Consider the following 25,892-nt stretch of genomic DNA (forward strand, 5'->3'; position numbering starts at 1 on the left):
CCCAAGATGTCATGGGAGCAAGCATTTGTTCTTTTTTATTTTGTTCTGTTTTTCTTGGAATATAGGATTTATTCAATGGCATGTTTTTATCCCATCCATTTTATTGGACTATTGGTAAAATTGTTCACAATGAAATCTAGTACTTAATGAGACTTAATTATTTTATTCAGTAATTACTAAATGCAGTTTCTTATGATTTTTTTCTTTGCAAACTTTTGATGTTGTCTCAGTATCAAAAGTTTATCAGCCATATTAATGGTGTGACATTTATAATCTACCATATTTATAAGGTAAGAAAAATTAAAATTTTAACAACATACATAAAAAATATTGATAACAAACATAACAAAAAAATTGATGAAATTTACTACTTTATCATTTTGAAGAAAAGGATCTTTCCAGAAATGAAAACTTCAGAGGTATATCCTCAGCTTGATGAACAGCATCTGTTTTAAATTATATCTATAAAGCAAAGGTCTAGGGCTAGAGAGATAGTTTAGTGGTTAAGAGCACATACTGCTCTTACAAAGGACCCGAGTTGGGCTCCCAGCACCCATGTGGCAGCTCACAAACCCCCACGACTCCATTTCCTGGGGATCTGATGCCTCTAGCCTTCATAGGCATCCTCATGTACACACACACACACACACACACACACACACACACACACACACACACACCACAACACAGTCATCATCATCATCATCATCAACCTAAAAGAAGCAGAAGCAATTTTTCAGTCATTTCCCCAGACCCTCACTACTATTTTCAGATGCTGTGTACCTTGACATATTCCCCTAGGGAAAGTTAGCTTCCCAGACTAGCCATGTTGGCAAAGCGTGTTCATTTGAGAGTGCCTACCTCAATGAAGAAGGTGGGGAGCAACCAGAGACGATTGCTGATGTCAACCTCGGGTTTACATACACATGTGCACACACATACACACACAAACACACATGCCCGTGAGTGAAAAAAGAGTAGACTGTTCACTAGGAAGATCCCTCAATAAAACCAGAAGAGTCAGTCAATAGGTGTGCCAACTGCATCACAGGAACACAGCATAAAAAAAACAAAGCACCATAAGCCCTCCAAAAGATCACAACTCCTTGACGACTGAGGGACTGAAATAGGTCGAATGCCAGATGAAGAACTCAAAAGTTTATTTGTAAAAGTGATCAATGCCCTCAAATGAATCAACAAGCAGGTGACAGACATGGGGAAATCAATTCACGGCCTAGAGAAGAAAGCCAACATCGTAGATGAGGAAGTAAGTCAGTGGTGGGTGAGAAACAGGAATGTGGATGAGAAATCCAGCAAGGAAACTAATTATAAAAAAAAAGTTGAAATGCTGAAAATAAAAAGTACACTATAAAATAGAGAAGATGACCACATAGAAACAAAAATATTCAGGATGGAGAAAATGTTACATCTAATCATCCATAAAACTAACAAAACATTAAAAGACAGAGAAAGAGACCAAGAATCCAAGGGAAGAAGCTGCTGAGATTAAAAGGTGAACATAGAACAATCTATTCAATACAATAATAACAAAATTTCCCAAATCTTGGAAAACAAATGATCATCCAAGTACAAGGGGTCCTGATAGCCACACCAGAGAAGAACTTCTCCACGATACGTTGTCATCAAGCTGCCTCAGTACATACTACTGAGACCTCGTGGTCAGAGAGCAAAGTGGCCACACACCGATGAGAAAGGCGATTCAGAGAGAGGCGATGAGCTGCAGGTGAACAGTAACTGCCTGATGGGAGGGAACAGCATACACAAATGCCAGAGGCCTGAATGGGCCCCGGGCCTGAGAGAACTCACACAGCTCGACATGAATCCAACAGAAGGTGCAGAGCAGAAAATGGATGGGCTTTGAATAGTGCTCAGGTGACTTCAGATTTTATTCTAAGAGTAGCTCAGGGGCTATAATCAGAAGCTATTGTTCTTACCCCTGGAGAGAAGCCAGACCCACAGCGGGAGGGACAGGGATGCCAGTGAGCAGACTGTTTAGACTTGAAAATCTAGCACACAGAGGGGATGTGTATGTTGGGGGGTAGGGGAGACATGTGTGAAAGCCAGAGGACAACTGATGGGAGTCAGGTCTCTCCTTCCACCATGCAAGCTCCACGGATCAAATTCCGGCTGTCTAGCTGGGCAGCAAGCACCTTTACCTGTTGAACTGTCATACCAGCCCTCCGAAAGTTTTTGACTGAAATTTTTTCTCAAAGGTCTTTGCATGTCCCTGTCTTATTATTTATTTTTTTAACTTCTTAATTTTAAAAAGTAGAAAATACAGATAAGAAAGACTACTGAATCTAAATGAGAAACAGTGCACATATGCCTCCCTCCCTCCCACTCTCCTAAAATGATTCAAAAGATCAGATTAGCTGGGCCTGATTCCAATGAAGGGGGTGGCAAATCTTGGAATTATTTTTCATATTATTCTGTGCTTATAAGTCAACCCTGTATATGTAACAGAATTGGATCCAAAAGTGTGAACAATTGGAAAAAAAAAAAAAAAGAATGGCAGACTGAAACCCCAGGGTCCTAGATGAAGTTCTAGCTAGCCATGACTTCCTGTGACCTTGAGTGTATCACTGTTGCAATCAAATGCTAAAAAATTAGGACTGAATTATCCGTGAATTTCTTACCAACTCTGTACGAGTTAAGGTCCAACAGGAAATAGAGCACTGGAACTGCGTAATTAAGACAGTATATAAGCCAGGTGGTGGTGGCACACGCCTTTAATCCCAGCACTCAGAAGGCAGAGCCAGGTGGATCTCTGAATTCGAGGCCAGCCTGATCTACAAAGCAAGTTTGAGGCTAGCCAGGGCTACACAGAGAAACCCTGTCTCAAAAAAGAAAAAAGAAACAAACACAAACGAGTATATGAAAGGGGATATTAGAAGGTTTTCACTAGAAGTAGGGAAGCACAAAAGCCATCAGTCACACTGCCCTGGGGGGTAAGTACCACCCCTCCTCCTGAGCAGAAGGGTGGAAAACAGGGCTTGGAGCCTAGGGACAGGGCAAAGGGACAGCACTAAGCAAGAAGGCTGCAACACCAACCTCTCCCCACACTTTGTCCAGGAAAATCCTCCTCTTTAGCCAAATCCAACAGGAAGCCCTTTGTCTAGGGAAGACCAGCAGAGACTGAGACCAGAGACACCAGCACCACAGAGCTGATGAGAAGAGCATCAGGCTAAGCCTGCAGGGGCAGGTGGGAACAACGGCACACGCTCACGGCATTTGATGAATGCGCTACCACCTGCCCTCTATCAACTGTGGTCATGGGGACATGTTTATTTCTTCTTCACTTATTGTGAGCTACAGAGTTGGCTCAGTCATCTATGAATTCTTGCTCTGGGCTTTGAGTGGACTGGGTGTTCTTATCACCAAGTCACTGCGTGGCGCTGTGCAGTGTGGATATAAAGGGAATGAATTAGTTCACTCTTGGCTGCTGTGACAGAAGGTCACAGAGCGGGTAACTTAGAAACAAAAGAATTTCAACTCATGGTTCTAGAGACTATGAAGGGCAAACCATGTACCAGCATCTGGCAAAGGCCCTCTGTGTTGGTCATAGCATGGTATGAAAGCAAGAAAGCATGTGTGAGACAGAGAAATGTATGCCAAACCCATTTATTTTCCCATGAGCCCATGCCCGTGATGATTAACCTACTCCCGTTGGTAACCGCATTAATCTGCTCATCAGAGCAGAGCCCCCATGGCACAACACCTCTTCAAGGGCCCATATCTTAATACCATGACAATGGTGATTAAATTGAGAGAAGACATGCAAACTAGAGCTGGAGTGTGTGTTAAAGCATGGGCGGTTTGAGGCCGATGGGATCAGAGCTTGGGAACATGTGAGCAAGGTGATGCTCTTTTGTCTACACCATGTTTGCTTCTCAGTCTGCAACTGAGCTCAGGACCCTAGCTAGTCCTTGCACCACCAGGACACTACCGTAAAGGAGAACACCAGCTTCCTTCAGAGTTCCCATGCACATCAGCTGCTTCTGTTCTCATCTGCCAGCTAGCTGTGCTGACCACCTGTCACAATTTAGAGCTTTGACCTTGTAGACTGTAACTCATTGAGCTACTAGATTTGTGTCAGTCTCCACACCCTGTGAATCCAATGTGTGTCTTTCTCAGAATCCCTTGAACAAGCTGACCAGCTGCAAAACACAACGAAGACAGCCATCAATTTCAATACGTGTGAAATAATGCAGAGCGCATTCTCTAAGTACAATGAAACAGAGCCAGAGATAAGCAAAGCAAGCAAAAACTTGGCTTTGACATTCAAAAGGCGTTCAATTACAACTTGATGGTCAGGCATGGTAGTGCTTGTCTTCCTTTAATCCCAGCACTAGGAAGGCAGAGGCAGGAAGGTCTCAGTGTGTGCAAGGCCAGTCTGGTCTACAAAGCAAATTCTAGGCTAGTTGGGTCCATGCAGTGAGACCCTGCCTCACCACCCATCCCCAACCCCAACCCCAACCCCAAACACACACACACACAAAACCCAGAAACAGTCATATGGTAACTATCCACCTAAAGGATAAATTCATTTCTGTCTCCTTCTCTATAGTGACAACTGGAGATTGATATAGCAAGCCCCTTGCATTTGTTTTATGTAACAATCCTGTAGGATCTGGGGGAAGAAGCAGAATCAATTCATACAAGAAAGAAAACCAGCCTTAAACACTATCGTTACTTAAACAAGAAATCATGGAAATAAAATAAACTGTGCACTCAAGAGGTGGAAAGAAAAATAATATAATGAAGACAGGAGCTGTATTGATGAGTTAGGAAAAAGTAGAATCAATAAGTGGTTGAACATCTTAATAAGTCAAATGTCTTTCTGTGAAGACAAACGCAGCATGTTAAATGAGGATGATGTGACACAAAAGGAGAACATTAGAATAGGATTTGGTAGGGAATATAATAAATCAGAAAGTGGGAACAAGTGATCTTGGAAATTATGTCACCAAGACTGACTCAAGAAAAGACAAGCTAAATAAATTAAATATAAAAACTCCATATTTAAGTGGGGTTCGTCCAAAAGATACTATCATTCCTATGTGTTAAAAAATACATTGATATGTTCCACTCACTTAACTAGAAAATTTAAACAGATGAGCTAAAATTTTTAAAAATCAGAAAAATTCAATCCATAATAATGACTTAAAAATAAATACATTACTTCGGGGCGGTGGTGGTGCAAGCCTTTAATCCCAGCACTCGGGAGGTAGAGGCAGGCGGATCTCTGTGAGTTCAAGGCCAGACTGATCTACAGAGTGAGTTCAAGGACAGGCTCCAAAGCTACACAGAGAAACCCTGTCTCAAAAAACCAAAAGATAGATAAATAAATAAATAATGTTCATTTGTAAGAAACCAGGTGTGATGGGACATGCCTGTAATCTCAACTGCTGTGAAACTGCAGCAGAAGGATCTCCAAGTTTGAGCCCAGCCTGCACAGCATAGCAAATCCCCATCTCACAAAAATTAATTAAGTTCAAAACATAAAAATGGCATGTTTCCAATAGCAACCACTAAACACAAAATATCTAGAAATAAGATTTACAAGGCATATATAAAGGAAAGTGTAACATTTTACCAAAAAAAATTAAGGACAAAGAATTTGAGGGATGGACTTCTTTGAATAAGAAGACAAAACATGTTATATAAGAATTAATCTTGTGATATTTTCAATATAATTCCAGCCAAAATTTTTCTGGAGCTGGATAAAATGAAAATACTTAAGAACCCTGTAAAGCTCAGGTGTGGTGGTGCTCACCTTTAATCCCAGCACTCAGGAGGCAGAGGCAATAGGAACTCTGTGAGTCTGAGGTCAGCCTGGTCTACACAGCAAGTACCAGGACAGCCAGAGCTATGCAAAGAGACTCTGTCTAAAAGGGTGAAGGGGGCTGTTTAAGAAGTACACGTTATTTTACTGCAATGATGAATAATACAAGCAAGGCACCATGGAAGTTATTTGCATGGTGCATGGAGTCCCCGGCTATACATTTATGAAATACTGATAAATCTACAAAGAAAATACGTTGATCTTCAAATTTAAAAATTTTTAATATAAGCAAAAAAAATCAAAAGAGAAGGAATACCATGACTATGAAATTAAAGCTCAATAAATTAATAAAATGAATGAAAATACAAAGATATAATACTTTGGGGCCTTCTAATGAGATAAAGAAAGACATTGAGCCTATAAAATATCAGATACTATAGAAAGCCATTTGGTGAATATGTTTATGTCTGAAAAAAGCAAAAGGATTTTATAGAAAAAAAATTTAAGAAGACTCTTTGGTGGTATCATCTCTTTATTCCTTGTGGGCTCTAATTAACTAATTAATTAGCTAATTAATTAATTATTTTACAAAGAGCTTTCATCACTCTTAGAAGCAGACAGGATAACGTGGCTAATACAAACTAAAAGTGTAGGCCCTTTTCTCCTCAGTAGGCGTCTGGTCAAGGTGATCAATGGAACCCGAAAATAGAATTGGAACTTCCACAGACCAAGGACACATGTCCAAAAGTTCTCTGACTCAATAAATTTAATGTCTTTTTTTTTTCAAAGCTGTATGGACTACCTTTTTCTTTTTAAATATGTTACCCCAAAGCAAAACTTCTCTGAGTGCACACACACACACACACACACACACACACACACACAGAGTAGGGGCCTCAGTTTCTCCACCAGGGAAATAAGGTTATTCATCAAGGCAAGACCCAAGTACACTGTGATTAGTCAGCCCCTGTCCTTCCCGGAAGGAGAAACTAAGTTCTTACCCCATGAATAGTGTGTTTAATCTCCAAATATGCCCATTTCTACCAGCTATGCCAAGGTATCGTGTTGTGTGGTTTTGGCAGCAGTGGGAAAGGGGGGATATGAATTAACATTTATTTACTACAGATAGGGCAGCAATGATGGACCAAAGAATTTCACCAAAATCTAGCTTGGTGAACCAATGTGATGGTTGGGGTAACTTACAGGGCATGGGTAACTCAAAGGCAGCTGTATCCCTAACCCACGCCCCCTCCCAAATATGGGTGCATCCTTGGAGTTCCCTGCCCAACTTGCTTGCAGCTCTCCTAAAGATTTCCTCCTCTGGTACCACCACCCACCCCAGCAACTGTAACTGCTCATCTAACCCTGGGGAATGAGCATTGTAAGGTTTAAGCTTCCAGAGCTGTGGTGGTAGGCTCGATACCCAGTCATCAGTTGGTAATTGGGAAAGATTAGAAACTATGGCCCTGTTGGAGTAAGTGTGACCTTGTTGGAGGAGGTGTGTCACTGGGATGGGCTTTGAGGTTTTAAAAGCCCACACTAGGCCCACTCTCTCTGTCTCTCCTCTGTCTCTCTCTCTCTGTCTCTCCCCCTCCCACCCCCATCAGAATGCAGAGCTCTCAATTGCTGCTCCAGCATCACACCTGCCTTCATCCTGCTGTGCTCCTCACCTCACCATGATGCTAATGAACTAACCCTCTGAAACTGTAAGCCATCCCCCAATTAAACTCTTTCTTTATGAGTTGCCTTGGTTGTGGTGTCTCTTCACAGCAATAGAACAGTGACTGAGAGAAGAGCCTGGTAAGTTTCTTGAACTTCTTGAGTCTTATGAGCCTTCCTCCTCCCTCTAGGAGGGAATATTTCAATTCAGAAGAAATAACTATACAATATATGCCCGCCTTCTCTATGGCGGCCATAATCAAAATGCCAGGCAGGACACTGACCATTTTCCTCTCTCTAACACAGCAACTTGGAGCTAGGGCCACCCTCCCAGCACAGTCTAGCTCACCAGGAAGTCCCAGAAACCCAGGATCAGCAAAAGCATGTGACTCCACCACTGCAGTGCTGACCAAGGCAGGAGGAGACAGTACAGGGATCTTTTTGGCCCAAGATTTAGTGGTCCTTAGCCCTGGCTCCTTGTTGGCACCTCCCAGACGCTTCTAAGTAGGATATGCATGATTCTGACTTCACTGACCCAGAATAGGGCCTAAACACAGACTTTAAATCTCTAAAGTACACAGGAGTTCAGAGCCTCTGAAGTGAGCTAATTCTGATCCTGACTGACACTTTTGGTTAGCATGCCTTCCCCAGGCCCATGAGAAAGTGGGTTTTCCTCTGGCTGTGCTAGGAGCCACACAGCAAAGGCGTTCCTAAGCTAGTCCAAGCTCCAGAAGGCAAGGACTAAGTTTTCCTTATCCTTGTGTCTCCAGAGCTCAGTCGGAAGAATAAGATGTGTGTGTGAGTGAACAAATGGATGAGTCCCATTCTCTCCCACCTCCTGAGTGCCCCAACATCTAATAAGTGAGCTGCAAAGCATGGAGGCTGTATCGCTGGAAGATTGTTCAGAAATGCAGATTTTCAGATCCTGCTCAACTCCACCAATGAGAATATACGATCTGACAGCAATCCCAGGTGATTCGAGTGCCCAAGGCAGCATCCCTGCTTCTGCCATGTCTTTGTGAGTCTCCACGCCCCTGGGGTAAAATTGTTTGTGAATGTGCATTACCCACCCATCAATCTGCAGCCCAGGTTCGGAAAAAACATGTACTGTAGATCTGCCTGCCACACAAACCTCCTCAATGCAGGCCAAAGCTTGGCTCTAGCTTACCTAGAGATACCCTCTCTCCCGATCCTGCTCCTTTGTGCCATGAACTCCAACCTCGATGCAACCCTAAACTGTGCGCTACATAAACCCCAACCTGGTTCAAATCCCACCTCTGCCGCTTTCCATTAAAATAGCTGTAAGCAAGTGACCCCAAGCCCAACCTATGCTTGAGAGAAGATGCAAAGGCTTAACGTAGCGAAGTGCTCAGCACAGTAGCCCTTACCAGAGAGTTCCCCAGCCTCCTCTGTAAGAGGCTTCCTAATAGCAATTTACATAAAAAACCCCAAACCTGGACATTCTGCTTCCACAGAGAAGGCAGAGGAAATTAGACATGTGCCTTCTCTCAGGATGCTGAGGGGAGAGGTTCAGCAATTCAAGCCAGCCTGGGCTGTAAAACAAGATCCTATCTGAAAAGAGGAGAGGGACTTGATGGGAAGGAGGAGAAGAGGGAGGTAAAGAGAAAGAGGAAAGTTAGAAAACAAGTAGAAAGAAGCACAATCATTTTTACAAGATTTCTCTTGAGCAAACCAAGGCGGCTGCGTGGAGGGGCTTAGCCCTCTGCCTTTCGCTTTGATTACCTGCGGAAGAAAAATAACTGTCACAGAAGAACACGGGCCTGGACCACTATGTCCTGAACAGGGACAGCTCTCCATTCCAGATTATAGTGTGTGTGTGTGTGTGTGTGTGTGTGTGTGTGTGTGTGTGTGTGTGTGTGTTCTAAAGGGGGAAGGGCTTCTGTGAGGAAAGACGGTGTTCTTCCTCCAGAGGGCTGCAGGAACACCCGTCCCGGCTGCAAACTGTCAGACCGGCGCTGCTCCGGGTCTCAGGTCTCAGCGAGGCCGCTGCCCTCTGCGGCAGACGGCGGTGCGCGCTCCCCGCTCCAGCACCAGGCTGGCCCGGCAGCCCGCGCGCTCTGCCGGTGCAGCATGCGGGCGCTGTGACGTTCTCGGATAAATGCCGTGTAACTGTGTAGGCGAATGGGAGCTAAAAATAAGAACGGAAAATCTATCATTAAGGTATCATTGCGCCAGCGCAGCTATTTGAAGGCTCCCATGGTCCCCGGCGCCTGCGTTTGAAGCCCGCCTTCAGGCTTCAGGGGTATTTGCTGAAAACTCCCAGCAGCGGCTTGCCAGCCAGACCTTAGGGTTCACTGGGTGACGCCGGTAATTATGGCAACGCTCAAAATGAAATAAAATAAGCGGTCACCTCTACCCTCCCATCCTCACCCCTGTATTCTCAGACCGCCGGCGAAGCCATGGGGAATAGGGCTGAAAACTGAAAGGAATGAGATCCGAACGGTTATGCAAAAACTAGTACATATCCCATCCCTTTCGCCATCCACCTTGGATTAGAAAAATAAAGTACGGGAGGAAGGTGAGGGGAGACTTTAGGAGAGAAAATGACAAATGGGGCTTACCCTAGGTCTAGAGTGCGCCGCGGCGGGGCGCAAAGAACGCAAACTCCGGGGATGGTGAGTCTCCGGGTGTCATTGGGTTGAACGAAAATTGATCTGATTTGGTTTAGAACACCCGAAGTGGAGAAGAGGAGGACAGGGAGGGAGGACGAGTCGTGTGTGTGTGTGTGTGTGTGTGTGTGTGTGTGTGTGTGTGTGTGTGTGTGTGTGTGTGGTGTGTCCAGGGAGGGGGAGGAGGAGGCGCCAAGGTGCAGCCTGCGTGCGGCTCTGCGCCTCGGCGGGGCTGCGTGCGTGTGTCCCTGTCCGCGCTGCTGAAACGGGCTCTTCGAGGGATCGGCGTCACATGACTCCGCCTGCCCCTAGCCAGCGCGCAGACCGCCCGTCCCTCAGTTTGCTGGGGGAGGGTCGGGCGACATCTCCCGGGGCCCCGGGGCTCTGCGGAGAGGAGAAGAGGTTCCAGCAAGGAATGGTCCATCTAGGTTCAAGAAACCCCAGCTCGGCGCCAGGTCCTGGAGTGTAGATCTCGAGAGGGGTGGGTGGGGGAACAAGAGGGAGCGATCCAGAGAGCGCCAGAGAGAGGCAGCGCGGCGCGCACCGACGAAGGGCTGCTGGGTGCCGCGCGAGGAAGATGTAAGCGCGTGGGGTCTCGCTGGCCTCCGAGCACCATGCAGAAAGGGATCCGGCTGAACGATGGCCACGTCGCGTCCCTGGGACTGCTGGCGCGCAAGGACGGCACGCGCAAAGGCTACCTGAGCAAGCGGAGTTCGGACAACACAAAATGGCAAACCAAGTGGTTCGCGCTGCTGCAGAATCTGCTCTTCTACTTCGAAAGCGACTCAAGCTCTCGGCCCTCGGGGCTCTACCTGCTGGAGGGCTGTGTCTGCGACCGCGCGCCCTCCCCCAAGCCCGGGGTCTCTGCTAAGGAGCCGGTGGAGAAACAGGTGAGGAAGCGCCGCGTCCTGACCTCCCGCGCCCCTGCTAAGGCCCTGCGGGTTCAGGGCCTTCCATCCTGCTTCAGTGACCGAACTTTGACCCTTCTACTTTAAGCATCTAGGACGCTCTCAGCATCTTCCGCGGGAAGGACCAGCTGGACAGAACCGGGAGGGTGACCCTAGGGCGGGCAGAGGAGGCAGGGACTGACTGCGGGCTGGGCGCTGCTAGGAGCTGCAGCCGCCCTTGGCGGGGTGAGCCCCGTAAGGGGCGGGGACAGGGAGGCTGAAACTTGGAGATACCGATGGAGATGGGGTCCAAAGGGCCGACACGGGCAAGGAATCTGATCAGCGTCTGACCCAAAATGGTGCCCCTACCCCCATCCCCACCCCCACAACAGCCCTGATAGCTGTGATCTTCTGCCTGAGACCTGGGATTCCTTGCGCTTAGGCTTGGGAAGGGTGAGACAGGCGTCGGAGCGTCGCGGTCCCCTGCCTCCCGCAGCTAGGGGCGAAGAATAACCTGCGCTAGCCTGGCCGAGTTGGGGATTGCAGGGCCTGGGGGATCGTTTTTGTGCGATCGAGTGATGATGTGCTCCCAGCTGGCTCTGGCCCCGCTAACAAACCCCAGGGTTCCAAAGACCGCTATGATGCGCCGGGGCCAGGGCCAGGGTTGCTGCGGAGCCGTGGGACAAGTGGGCTCCTCTTTCCTCCCCCGCCCCCTGCGCCGCCGCGTTCGCCGCAGTCGCCGCTGTAGCGCTGCGCTCCTTCACCCTCTCGCTGGCGTTACCCAAACAGCAGGTCTAAAGGGCCAGGCCGCGATCTACCGCGGGCAGGGACCTGATAGAAGAGCATTGAGGGAGGAGGGGCACCTGCAGCCGCCCGGTGGGACCCCTCAGACCGGGAAAGCTATCTTTAAGCTTGATATCTCTCCCAAGGCATCTGGTCCCTGGCCTCTGGGAGGAAAGGAAAAGTACATGACAGTGTATCCAAAAATGTCATCACTGGGAGAGAGGCCTGACATCCACAGGGCTCAGCCACCTGGCTATTGCCTAGATGGGGACACTGAGGCCAGGGAGAGAGAAATATTCTCTTGCCCAGTGTCATAGCAGGAGTCAAAGCCACCCAAGGTTCCGAGAAGACAACCAACCGAGAACTCAAAAGCACACAGGCTGCTGGCAACTGAATTGCCTGGGATGAAAGTCTCCCTTGAAATCTCCTCCCTAATTAGAACAGAGATCTGAATCCCTTCAGCACTCTCCTTATGCCTTGCACTCAGCTCCTTAGTGTTAGGTGACAGTTCCTGGGAGCTACAAAGTGTGGGCAGGAATTTGGGGGAAGAGGGAATGACTCTGAGAGTGACCAATCAGGAGGCCAGGCAGAGGCTCCCAGATGGCAAGGAACAGTAGTTCCTTTAGCTTGTAGCCAAATGGAGCCTCCTGGGCTCAGCTAGAACAGCCAGACCCAGGCTGCCAGCTCTCTTGCTGTCTCCAGCCACAGCACACCTGTATCTACCGGTAGGCTGCACCCCCAGCCTCAGCCAGGGCTCCCTCCATGACCCAGCTCCCTATATTACAGTGGGAACTGAGTTCCTGGGTGGGAAGGAAGGCAGGAGCAGGGAAGCTAAGTTGGTGGAGGCCCAAAGCATCGGCTCTCAGGTCCTTCAACTAGAACACTGACAACCTGGAGGCTGAATCTCAGCCGAATGGCTTCTTGGCTGTGTGGCTTCAGTTAACACACAGAAGTCCTCTGGAACTGTTTTGAATACAAAAGGGAAACAACACTGACCTTCCCTAGGGCTTCGGGAATACAAAGCCAAATTACATGTATGAAAAGAGGCTCACAATACAATTTAGTGGGATCCTAGCTGGATTCTTTTAGGTCAATCCACGCTTCCCGTTTTTTTTTTCTCAGGCTGAGAAACTGAGGATGATAGAAAGAAAGGGAGTTGCCCAACATCAAAGGAGTCTGGCAGAATAAGACCTAGAGGTGACCCAGTGTCTAAAACTCCTGAAAATAGGGTCCCATGTTGATTCCAAGTTAGCCAGCCCTCATCTTGGATACTGATCGTGGGACAGATGGGAATGCAGGCCAGTTAGTGTCATGCACACATGTTCTGGGCCATTTCCCAGAACCTGCAGTCACTGGCTCTCATAAGAGAAGAGGGCAAGTGGGGAGCAGTGGGTGATGACCTGCTGTGGCCCAGCTTGGCAGGGCCTTGCTAAAGACTCCTGCTTTATCTCACGCACTCATATCCAAGTTCCCTTCAGCTCCAGAATAAGTTAGCAGCTATGGAGTCATAGTTCCCACTGCTTTGACCCATTCTTGTATACAAAATTCATTATCACCCCCCTACCTTTGAGTAAAACCTGTGGCCCCCACAGCTGCTTTGTGTTTCTCTTGGGCATGGGCACCCCATGGAATAAACCGGAGAGCTGGGTGGTAGAAGCCCCAGGCCACTCTGCAACCAAGTTTGGACCTAAAACAAATCTTGACTTCATACTCACTGGGCATGTGGCCAAAGCACCCAAATTAATGAGCCTAGAAAACAAAATCAGTTTGGCAAGATTAGCTGGTATCTGGTGGAACTCAGTTTTAAAGGGGCTACACTTTTACCCAAGTCTAAACTCATGGGAACAGAGATGATGTCTGAGCTGGGAACTGCCACTCCAGGGTTGAGGACCAAGCACATAGCAGATTGAGCTGGACATGTTTGGAGTGTCATATGTTACTACTGTATTTCATGTCCTGAGGACTGACTGAGTGCAGGGCACTAGGCCTAAGAAGCTGGTGATCATGGATGTTGGGATCCTGGGGAAGATAAATACAAATAAGGAGGTGTACCATATCCTGTGAAGACCTTGGACTACTGGATTGCAAGGTGTTCTGAGAGCCCAGGCTGATTTGATTCCATCTCACCCAGCTGTATCCTGATTGGTCTGACTATGTTTAAAGCAAGAGGATTTTGTTGCACACTGGCTCTGGCCCCCCAGGGTCTCCTAAAATGAGATAGATGCATCTTGTCCTCCACCTTGCTGGGCTGCTGCAGGGTGCCCCTCCCCCTCCCTGTGGCCTGGACTCTGCTTACTCAGCCCTGACTGCCTCTCCTCCTATCCCTAAAACTACATCCCAAAGCCTGGGTGATTTGACCTCTCAGAGCTTGGATTCAACATGCCTAGAGATTGGCCCTGGGGGCTCCACACCTTGTTTATGAATAGTCATCCCCGGTAGCTTTTCCAAACTACCTGAAATAAAACTTCTAGTGCCAGATTCTCAGTAAGAGGTCTTGCTAAACTAACCCCAGTACTGCCTGTACTCCTTCCAACCAGGAAGGGCCAAATGTGGACCTAAGGTGCCTTCTGATTCCCTAGAGGGAGAAAGGCTCCAGGCAGATGCCAATTCCTCTGAGCCTGATATAGGCTTAGGCTCCATGAGCTGGAAACCTCTGAACACCTCTTCTCCACCAGGCCAGTGTTACTTCCTAAATGAAGTGCTACTCAAGGTCCTAATTTATAGGGAACATTCCTAGTTGGCCTGGTATATTGAGTGCACCAGTTTTACAGGTGAGCAGACTCCTCAGTGGCCACTCACCATAGCAGCAACCATGAGACTCGCTCCTCTGACTTCCCCTCTCTGCAGCTATGCCAACCAGCCTCACCACCCTCCAGAGCTGGAACCTATTCAACTCCTCCACCAGCCAGGAAAATGCAAGCCAGAGTGCGGGAGAACGAGGCCACTCTAGAGGCAACACCCTTCACACACAGCTTTCTGTGACCCGAGCATACCAGGCATGAAGGGCAGGGAATCAGTAGCTCCAACGTGAGGGTCTCTACCTGCAGGAAGCTGGCAAGGCTGAGCTGGGGTGCCAACATGTGTGGTGACTGGTTCTGGAGTCACTGTGTGGGGCGTTCCTTTACCCACCCTACCTCTCAGCAAAAACAAGGTTGAAGAGGCTCCCTGAGGATGCCTCTCATAGGAATGGGACAAAAAAAGTCTCTACTCCCTGCCACATGCTTGTTGGCAGTAGGGTAAGGGTCAGGGGTAGGTGGTATGTAGGCCTAAGCTTGAAATCTCACTGTTGGTTTGCCCAGCTTGGCTCTCCACACTGAGCCAGGGTCAGATCCCACAGGTGCAGAGGAGAGAGCTTTGTTCCATGCAGTACCTGCCAAGGACAAGAAACCCTCTATCCCTCCCAAAGAGCCCCTCGAGGACTCTCTCAGCAGCCCCTCTATGGATAGGACCTCTGCCTCATCCCATCTCCATCCACCTCACCCTGTTCCAGTTCCCCTCGAAGGAACAACCAGTCCAGTGTTCTTTTGTTTCTGTGTTGATGTCACTTTTAACCTTTTTGATTGACACATAACATGTACTATTTGTACGTATTTATAAGGTACAGCGTTATGTTCTGATTTGTATCTCTATTAAGGGTTGATCAACATAGCGTAACTGCTCCATCCACTACCTGGACTTTGACATTTCTCACCCAGAGTGCATTCAAATCCCTCCTTCTGCCAGTCATTGCCGAGACAACCCCTTGAGAACAAGCCTGCTGACCCCTCTAATCCAGCCCCACCTCCCCTGCTCCTGCTCCTTCTTGCTCAGGTCACAACTCCTCGTCCTGTACAGCTGTTCTTCCCATTCTCAAAGCACTGGAAGCAGCTCTTCCCTCTGATATGGTGGTCTTCACCCCAGCCTGTACCTGTGGCATGTGGACTCTGGTCCTCTAGCAGGTCTTAGCCTAAAAGTGACTTCTCAGAAGAGAAATCTCCTCTCCCCCATCCTGGAGCCAGTCCAGCCCCAGCTCCAGCGCTGGTGGTGTTTACAGCTCCTTCTTCATCCACATCCGCAGCCACAGTCCATGATTACTTCCCGTACTTGTCTGGTAGCTTAGAGATGGGCATTATCTCCCGCTAAATCCAGATGCCAGGACAGTGCCAGACCACAACTAAGTACTTGGTTCACAGATGTGGAGCCAACAAAGAAAGAGAGAGAGAGAGAGAGAGAGAGAGAGAGAGAGAGAGAGAGAGAGAGAAAGAAAGAAAGAAAGAAAGAAAGAAAGAAAAGTTTATAATAGACTTTATCAAGTGACCCTAATTGAGGACTGGCGGGAACTGGATGAGATAGAGAGGTGGGGATAAAATCTGATGTCCACATTATGCCTGAGGACATTGGTTATGAACATACAGCCAACTAAGTGGGTAGGCAGACTCGTGACAGTGAGAAATGATGCTGTCTCAGGAGGTCAAGTGGGAGATGCCGAGGGCAGGAAAGGGTTTTGGTCATTTGTGAAGAGGATGCTCATTATAGAGACTGTGACCCTTGCTCCCAAGGAACAAAAGCAGGAGTATGTGCAGAAAGGGATGGACCCAATGAAAGGCCATGGTCAGATGCTTGGCAGGTGTCCTCCCTGTTTCCTAGAGCCCAGGGAATGAGGTGATGTCCTGGACAGATGCATGGTAGGGGACGACAGCACACTGTGCCAGCTGGGTAGACCCTGTGTGGCCTCTTAGGGTCAGCATGTCACTAGACACTTTCACAACCTGGCATGGCTTGTTAGCCTATCCTTGTGTGCTCTGAGAGCAGCCAGCAGCAGGGTGTGAGCTCAGACTGCCAGCCAGGTACTATTGTTCCAGCTCCACAGACAAGGATGGGAAACCCAGATGATCCGCCAATGCCGTGTGACAGAGCAGAGTTGAAGCTTCTCCTCCACCCCCTTTGCAGATCGATCATGTGGCTCCTCATCTGTGGTCCTCCTCCTTCATTCTAAGGAGCCCTAGGGGCCATACCCCAACATCAGTCAGAACGGTCTGCTTTTAACTGTTTTATATATTAATTTGGCTTCCACATAAAAACTCATCTATATTAATGCTTTAAAACGTTTGACCTTCACTACAAGTTATTACCAAATGCCCTTCAGCTCAGCTCTGGCATGTTCTAAATGCAGATTAAAATGTCTATACTTTTTCTTTCTCTTAATATTCAGTGGTAGGAATTGAACCAAGGCCCGTATGCATGTTAGGCAAGTGCTCTACCACTGAGCTACACATCTACTCTGTTTTGGTGGTGGTGGTGTTTACACACACACACACACACACACACACACACACACACACACACACACATATACACACACACACACACACACACACACACACACACACACACACACACACACACACAGTTTTACTAAATTACTGTGGTCTCAAACTTTAGATGTCCCTGCCTTAGGCTACCAAGTAGCTGGGATTACAGGCATGAACCACCACACCCAACTTAAAATGTGTATAATTTTGTGGCCTGGTGCTTTATAACAATACAGTAGAAATGCTGAACAAGAACAATGAGTATCAGCTGTTGAGCCCCAGAGTGTGACTACACATTTCCCTTAATGGTCTCAGCAGCTTATAAGGTTGTTACTGTTAACCCTTTTTTTGTTGTTTGGTTGGTTTTTTGTTTGTTGGTTGGTTGATTGTTTTTGTTTTATTTTGTTTGAAACAGGGTTTCACTGTGTTGTGTATAGCCTGGCTGTCCTGGAACTCACTCTATAGAGCAGGTTGGCCTCAACTCATAAAGAACCACCTGCCTCTGCCTCCCAAGTGCTGGGATTAAAGGCATGCGTGACCATCACCCATGTTAACCCATTTTCAAAATGGAAAAACTTGGGTTCCACAACTTCTACTTCTCTTGTTCAAAGTTACGGAGCAAGTCTATGCAGAAGCTGACACCCAGTTCTAACTCTCAAACCTAAGCTCTCCAGCCACAAACAGAGCATAGAGACTCTGGCTGGGTGCCTTCTTAGCATCCTCTGCCTGTCAGAAGAGAAGGAGAGTAAAACAGAATTAACATCAGTGCTGAGGGTGCAGCTTGGTTAACCTACCAAACACAAAGCCCTGGGCTGATCCTCGGCATCATATATGCTAGGCATGATACTACATAACTGTCTTCCCAACACTGAGGATGCAGAGGGAGGAGGCTATTTGCAAATGTGAGGTCAGCCAAAGATATTGGAGAGAGAGAGAGAGAGAGAGAGAGAGAGAGAGAGAGAGAGAGAGAGAGAGAGAGAGAGAGAGAGAGACCTTGTTTCAAGGGGAAAAAAATTTAACAGCAAGTAAAACTATGTCGTGTCCACTTCAGTGACTTTTGTGAAGGAGGCTTTGCTTTCCGCTTGGGTGGGAACCCTGCCACTCTGACATGATCAAGGGAAAACACAAGGCAGGAATCCACACCCCACAGTCCTGACTCATTGGAATCTCTAAGAACCCGGAGCTGGTGTGGTGCACACACAGCCAAGAGCACAACTCAGTCCCCTGATGTATATGTAGGAGTCCCAGTGACTTGTGAACGTGACAGAGGCCCAGAACACAGCCAATGCCAAAATGCTCCTATGAGGGTCATTGTCATGCAGGGAACATCAGGGAGGCCTAGACACCTCCACATCTTTTCCCCAGAGGGGAATTCATAGCCCCTCAAACACGAAGCCTTCATAATTTCCTGTCTCCAGCCTTGAACAAGGAGGAGTTCCCAGCATCTCAGGAGAGACAGCATTAGAGACTCTCAGCCGAGCTATAGGCTCTGTTTCTGTCACCTCCCTAGCTTAGGATGGGTTTCAAGTTCTCTGGGCCTCAGCGTCCCCGTCACTACGTTAAGCTGGGTACAGTTCAGGAAGCTACGGGACAACCCGGAAGGTACAGCCAGTGAGTTGTAGCAGTTCTCTCTTCCACTCTTGCTTCTTTTGACAACCAAACTTTCCCTCAGGGAAGCAGTGACCCAGGTCACCCGGGGCTCGGTCAGGTGAAGCAAGTCAACACAGAGCCTTAACTCTGGGAGCTCCTGAGACTCTGAATAAGCTCCCCCTTGAAAAGGGAAGGCAGCTGCTGAGGGACCGCTGCTTGCTCCCTAGCGCTACACCACCAGAAGTGAGCATGGTAAAGGCTAGAATTTGGGGAACACCAAGGCTTCCCTTCATTCTTACCCAACCCTGTGACTCACTGCTGAAAGCCATACCTCAGTGAGTGCCCAAACCACCTGTAGAGTCTGTGCGGTGGTGCCCAGCTCTTGAGTTCTCAGTGTCAAATGCCAGAAACAGAACTTAAACCAGACCTCCCCAGGATGACAGGATCAATGGACATCCAGGCCGATTGTTAAATTCGGTGATTTCTGCTTTTGAGAATAGGTTTTGCTAACCTCTCGGGCTAAGGCAACCTCTTTTCTCCACAAAATGAGATAATCATTTTCTAGAAGACATCTCCCTGCTGATCTTTGACTTTCTTCACATTGGAAAATCTAACTCCTATCTTAAAATAAAACCTTTTCAGAACTACTTTTAGAAGAGTGAATGGATGAATTTGTATCAGCCTTCACTGGGATTCCAAAAATCCTTGTAGAAATGCAGAGAAACCTACTCAAACATTTCTAACTGCAGGCATAAAATGTGATCAACTTGTCTAAATGCCTCCTGGGTTGTTAGGTGAACTCCAGACATTGATAAAATCATTTGGAAGAACCTGGCCACAGGCAGTGTTTGCAGACTGCCCAGTATCTACTTGTCCCAAGCCTGCTCTCCCAGAACATCTCCTTTGCCCTCTGGCGACACTGGTTGCCACTCAGAATCTCTTGTCCTCGGGTCAGATCTGTGGGAAACTGGGAGGAGGGAAAGAGGGTAGAGTTCTCGATGGGCCATACTGTGTGAGCACAGTCGAGGACAGGTGAATAACTGTGTCAAGGGGCTTCTCTGGTAGCCTGGGCAAAGAAGGAAACAGCTTGGTTATGAGACACTTGACTGCCTCATTAGTTGAAATGAGCAAAGTATGAATGGCTTGCATCACATCAGCAGGGACACAAAGATGACCTTAAGAGGTAAGTCACTGTCCCAATCAGCAATTCTTGGTGGCACTCGGTGAAGACCACACTCAGGAGACAACTTGATGGGGTCTGAGTGTCAAGTATCCTGACTGTGCACAGTGGCACTCGAGTCTGGAGACCAAACAGTCAGAGAAGCTCACAGACAGCCACTACCTGGTTTATTTTAAATTAGTTAATTAGGAGCATAATCCCACAGCCGAACATTTACGAGACAAAAAGCATAGAGTAAAGCTGGTCCTCCCACCTGACCCTAACCTCCTAGAAGTGCCCATTATCACTAATGTCCTACACATTCTCTCAGAGAGCGTACACATCAGACACGTCCATGTGCGCATAATTGCTAACCAGTTGAAGTATGCTGTAACCGCTGTTCCACACCTTGTTTTTCTCACTACATAGTGATGATTCTTTATGGAACTACTCTTTTTTAACAGCTGCAGGGTACACCATACGGGTATGCTAATGGCTTTTAAGACAGCCTTCTTTTGAGGAATATTTGAGTCATTTTAAACTCTTAGTATTATTATAATCATAGCTGGAATTAATAAATATGCATGGCAAGGGTCATTTCTCATCTGGGTCTCTGACAGAAACTGAAGAGCAGACGCTTTCAGGTGGAAGCTTGGGTCTTATTCAGTGAACATCTAGAGAAGTAATTGATGGGAAGGTGAAGGTCAGGCTGGTTAAAGGCACAGTGATAAACTGAAAAATGTTGGTATGATAGTCACCATCCCCTCTGTGGCCCTGGCTCCCAGGGCCTAGAGTATATGAAAACAGACCATTCAGTGGACAGAAGCTTGGCTCCAAGCTGATGCTGAGAGGGGCAAGCTGCCACAGGGCTTTAGAGATCTGGTACACCCCACAGATTGGACAAGGAGAGTCAATGAGCAAGGAAGAAGGTATGTAGGAGGTCAGCATTGGCAGCAAGTGTGTGGCCAGATGAATACCTGGCTAGACTCTGTAGGAGACCAGCAATCTAGATAGAGGCTTGAGACAGGCACTGTGGTGGTTTGAAAGAAAATGGCCCCCAAAGGGAGTGGCATTATTAAGAGGTGTGGCCTTGTCGGAGCAGGTGTGGACTTGGAGGAAGTGTGTTGGGTGGGCTTTGATATTGCCTATTCTCCAGCTACTCCCAGTGTCACAGTTGACTTCCTGTTGCCTGCAAGATGTGGAACTCTCAGCTCCTTCTCCTGCACCACATCTGCCTGTACGCTGCCGTGTCCCACCATGATGGCAATGGACTGAACCTCTGAAACTGTAGGGTGCCCCAATTAAATGTTTTCCTTTATAAGAATTGTCGTGGTCATGGTGTCTCTTCACAGCAATAGAGACCCTAAGACAGGCACTTAGCTTGGGAGCTATATTAGTTGCTTACTTTATTTCTATGATAACATACATGAGAAAAGTAACTTCAGGAAGGAAGGATTTACTTCTGCTCATGGATCGAGGGTTGTCAATCATCATGGAGAAGGCACGGTGGCAGGAGTGTAAGGCGGCTGGTCACATGGGGATAGCAGTCAGGAAGCAGAGAAAGATGAATGCTGATGTCCAGCTTACTTTCTCCTTTTCATTCAGTGCAGGGTTCCAGATCAAGAAATGGTGCGGCCCTCATTTAGGGTGAATCTTCTCTCCTCAGTTAACACAATCTAGATACAGATGTGCCTGGAGATTTGTCTCCTGGATGATTCTAGATCCCAGAAAGTTGACAATTGATACTAACCATCACCCATCACAGGGCAGAGCAGGGGTCCTGGTCCAGTGAGCAAGGTCTTGAAGACTCAGATTTGAGAATTCAGAGAGAGAAGCTGGGCAGAAAGAAGCCACTAGACTCTGGTAAGAGTGTCTATATGAAGTCGCATCAGGTTAGACGGGGAGGAAGTGGGCAGGACAGACAGTCTGTCCAGACTGGTGTGAAGTCATCAGTAAACCCATGGAGGCCTGTGCCTGTACTCAGTAGCCCTTTATGAAAATACAGTAGCTTGGTGAGGTTCCCACTGTGCTTATGGGTGAAGTTGATGCAGCCATGGCTAGGAGGGAAGTGCCAGACAATGAGTGTCCTCTGTTGTAGAAACTGGGGGGAAAGGTCAGGAGATAGTCCTGAGATGGCCTGCTATAGCCAGGAGGAGCTTGGTTTTAGGGGCTTTGGGGTAAGACCCAGAAAGGGAACTAGAAGATATGAGTAGGAGGTGCCTGAAGGAACGTTCCCACAACTGGGGAAGGAAGATGTACTTTCTGACTTAACTGCTTGTAATTCAGTTCAATCAGGTGGCCCTGTGAATGGTTCCAGGTTTAAAGCATGTCACTGAGCCCATGATGAGCTGGTGCTACCATAACGTTAAGCACCCCATGGGGGAAGACTTTGTGGAAGAAGAAACTGCCCACAGAAGTGACAAGTCATTCTGAAGGCCCCATGAGAAAATAGTACATTTGAACTCCAAACCCTGGCACCTGCCACATACCCAAAATGACTCCCCAGAATTCTGGATTTCCAGGATATTAATAGATCTTTCCCCCAAAACAAAACAAGGATAGGGGCTGGTGTTCCACCATACCCCAGCATTCTGGGGGCTTCGGCAAGAGGAGCTCATGTTTGAGGATAGTCTGGGCTACGTAGTGAGATACTGGCTCAAAAACTAAATGAATAAATAAGTACATCAGTAAATGGAAAAGGTCCTGTATTGACTATGTTCCAGAACTAGTTCTTTGGCTCCGGGACTGCCTGGGACCTTCCTGCTGTCCGTGCAGTGCCAGTCTCTGTCATGAGATGCCTGTCCTCTTATCAATCTTGCCAGCTCCATTGCCCACTCCCGAGGGGCAAATTCAGCACCACCTGCTTTGAGGCTTTTGCTATTAACCAATTAACTAATGAACTGGTCTAATGAGTTTGGTCACCCACTCAGCAAATAGGGACAGCTCCATGCCCAGCACGAGGCACAGCGCCAGGCTGCCGGGCTGTTTCTTAGTCAGAAATGACTTCTCTGAAAGGACAGGAGCCCACTCAATACAGCGTAGGCAAAAGAGAAGACACGGGCAATCATGACTGTGGTACTTAGTAGAACTCCCCAGAAAAATCAGTGTCTCCAAGGCCCAGGTGAGGAACCAGTTCTGCCTGCCTTGCCTCTCCCCCAACCACTCCGAGTGGCATCATCTCCTCCCTGCATGCTCTGAGACCCTCTGCTTCTGTAGAATCCAACATGCCCAGGTCATTGGTTCCATCTTCCGATTGCTCTGTTCCAAACTCCAAGAGCTCCCAGGACCTGTTCCCACTGCCACTGCCCGTGTTCTCTGAGAGGATTGAGGGGCAGGAAGAGGCGTGCTTGCTTCTGGTGCCAAAACAGCACTCCTCCCTCAGGTGTTTTGGGCAATGAGTGACAGACAGACACAAGAACCAACTGAGGAACCTTCAAATAATCCAGTGCGAAGCTGTGGTGATAGCTCAGTGAGAGGACCCGAGTTTGATCCTCAAATCTCATGTAGAAAAGCATGGTGATACAGGCTTGTAATCCCAGACAGGGACAGGGGATTCCTGAAGCCCACAGGCCAGCCACTCTAGTTTACTTTGGTGAATTTGAGACAAGTGAGAGATTCTGTCTCCACAATCGTGTGTGTGTGTGATCGTGTACCTGGCTCTCTCGCACTCTCTCTCAAAACCACACACAACAAACAAACAAACAAACAACAAAAAACAGTGCCCACAATCCCTCTGTCTATTATCGTGGATCCTGAACGGGGTGCCACTGTTATTTAAGTTCCCAGATGACACTGATGTTCGTCACGAGTTGACGTTGTCTGAGACAATAGCAAAAACAATTAGAAAGTCATCAACATCCAAGTTGAGGAGAATTGATGAGGGATGGGGCCATAGGCGCCACCTTATCCATAGTGAGGGACATAAACTGAGCAGATGGGGCTCCAAACACCTTCCCAGATTCAGAGGCTCAAGTCCTTCTTGCCTGATCTCAACAGGGCAAGGTTGTTTTGTTTTTAATACTAGCACTGGAGACTTTGGAAAGCACTGATCAGGAGGAATGTCTTACCTCTCCAGGAACACTCATGGCCTGCCTGTTGCCACTGATAGCCATAGCAGGGGGAATGGCTTCTGCTGGGGGCTGGGTATTTGTGACTAGTCTAATAAATGAGGAATCACTCAGACAGAGAGGAAGAGATGTGAGCTTTGCTTTCCCTGTTGACACCACTGTGTGTAGTAGGCTAGAACAAGTGCCCCCACTAACCAGCCAGTGAGGAGCCCAGGGTTCCCAGAGTCAACAAGGCTATCAAACCCTTTTGAGCAGCGAGGCCAGAATGAATTCCAGCTGCAGGGATTGCCACCTGTACATATGTCTGTTAGGTGACCAGCTGTTTCACTTTCCTCAGATCATGCCCTGGCCCCAGAAAATGCATCTGTCCTATGTACCCCCTTTTCTGTCAGCTGGGTGGGACAGGAAGCCAAGGAGAGGCTGAGCAGGTGGGACTCCAGGCCCCAACCCACCCCCAGCTTACAGGAACTCAAGCCCTCCTCACTGACTTCAACAGTGGACATTTGACATCGGCACCAGGAATTGTGGAAACTGAGGATTATCCTAGGATGGGAGGTGGTAGTGGTGGGGTGAATAGATCTAGACTACACTGACCTTGGGAGCCACCTGCCAGGTGAAGAGGAGTGAAGAGGAGGGAGAAGAGAAGTGGGTGGTGAAGACAAGAGCAGGACCCACAGAGAATGGAAAGATCTAGACAGAGAGGCATGGAAAGGACAGAAATAAGATGTATCTTTCCCAGCTCAAAGAACCAAGATGGGGAAGGAATCTTTGCAGAACTTTGGCTCATGCAAGCCAGAAGCTCTGCTCACTGTACAGAAGACAGACTTACTTGGATCGTGAGAGCACTATCGAAGGCAGAACTACTGTGGCAAGCATCCCCTCTGCTTTCATCCTGTCTCCTTGTGGATGCAGTGTGTGCCAGCCTGAGGGTGTGGCTACCCTCCAGGGGGTGGGGACCAGCAGAAGATATTGGGAAGATGTGCCTTCTCTATGGTGAAGGCACAGAATGGTTTCCAATGTGTTCCTGTGCCGTCACTAGTCACCCATGAGACGGGCACTTCAGAACCTCAGTAATTCTGTACATTTAATGCTGTCCCAAACTTTACCCCAAATTTCTAGACAGAATCAGGGCCTGAACAATAACCATATTTTTTTATTCCACACCTGAAGGAGAGCATACCAGCCAAGAAGCTGTGTTGTCCAATGAGAGTACTGGGGGGTGATGTTATAAAGATAGCAAAAAAAAAAAAAAAAAGAGGAGCAAGTACGCACGGGGGCCTTGTTTGTGGGATGTCGCCAGTGTTCTCTCTATTGGACCTTATAAGAGCGATAAAAGAAAAAGAGCCTCTTTATGCCCATTGCATAGATGAAGAAACAGGTATAAAAGCCACTGAACAATGCTCAAGGTTATCTATCTAGTGAGACATGCCAGCAAAACATCAAAAACCACAAGGTCCCTGGGCTTTTCCTTGCTGTCATTCAAAAGACCATGAACCACCCCCCTTCATTTCTCCCCACTAAGTAAATACAGCCATTTCTTCAAAAGAAAATGACGAGGCTGGGAAGGTGGGCCAGTGAGTAGAGTGCTTGCCATGCCAGCATGGGAATCTGCATTTGGATCCCCAAGACCCTGTGACTCATCCCAGCACTAAGGAGGTAGAAGGTGGGAAGACCCCTTAGACTTGCTGGCCATCCAACACAGCCAATCACTGAGCTGAGGGTTCAGTAAACCTTGTCTCAGAACCTAAGGTGGAGAACAATTGAAGACGTCAACATCTGGCCTACGCACAAATTGCGAACATAGAGACACACTCACACACATGAGCATGCACACACAAAAAAAAAAAATAAATGTGAAAAAGTTCTCCCAAATGTGGTCTCCCTCTTCCTTAACCCCACACAGAGGAGGCTGGAGTAAGTGTGCCTGAACCTTTTCCTTTGTCATGCTGTGTCTCAGGTAGGGCTGCTCCTGTGCAGAGGCAGATGAGGGATGCACTCCTTGACCCAGACTGGCTGTAAA

At 47.7% G+C, this 25,892-nt stretch overlaps 1 protein-coding gene across 3 annotated transcripts in view; it reads left to right on the forward strand.

Moving 5' to 3' along the window:
* Positions 1-10,400: 10,400 nt before the first annotated feature.
* The window catches only part of Rasgrf1 (Ras protein specific guanine nucleotide releasing factor 1), a 112,410-nt gene continuing 96,918 nt past the window's right edge, over positions 10,401-25,892 (forward strand). The window contains exon 1 of one of the 3 annotated variants that reach the window (XM_052716638.1): positions 10,401-10,985. In XM_052716638.1, coding sequence (XP_052572598.1) covers positions 10,710-10,985 — 276 coding nt within the window. In that variant the 5' untranslated portion in view covers positions 10,401-10,709. The remainder of the gene's footprint in view (positions 10,986-25,892) is intronic. The other 2 variants (XM_052716645.1, XM_052716630.1) reach the window with 2 other exon arrangements.

This window comes from Peromyscus californicus, unplaced genomic scaffold, assembly GCF_007827085.1.
Source record: "Peromyscus californicus insignis strain IS unplaced genomic scaffold, ASM782708v3 Scaffold_11__1_contigs__length_118956290, whole genome shotgun sequence".
NCBI lineage: Eukaryota > Metazoa > Chordata > Mammalia > Rodentia > Cricetidae > Peromyscus > Peromyscus californicus.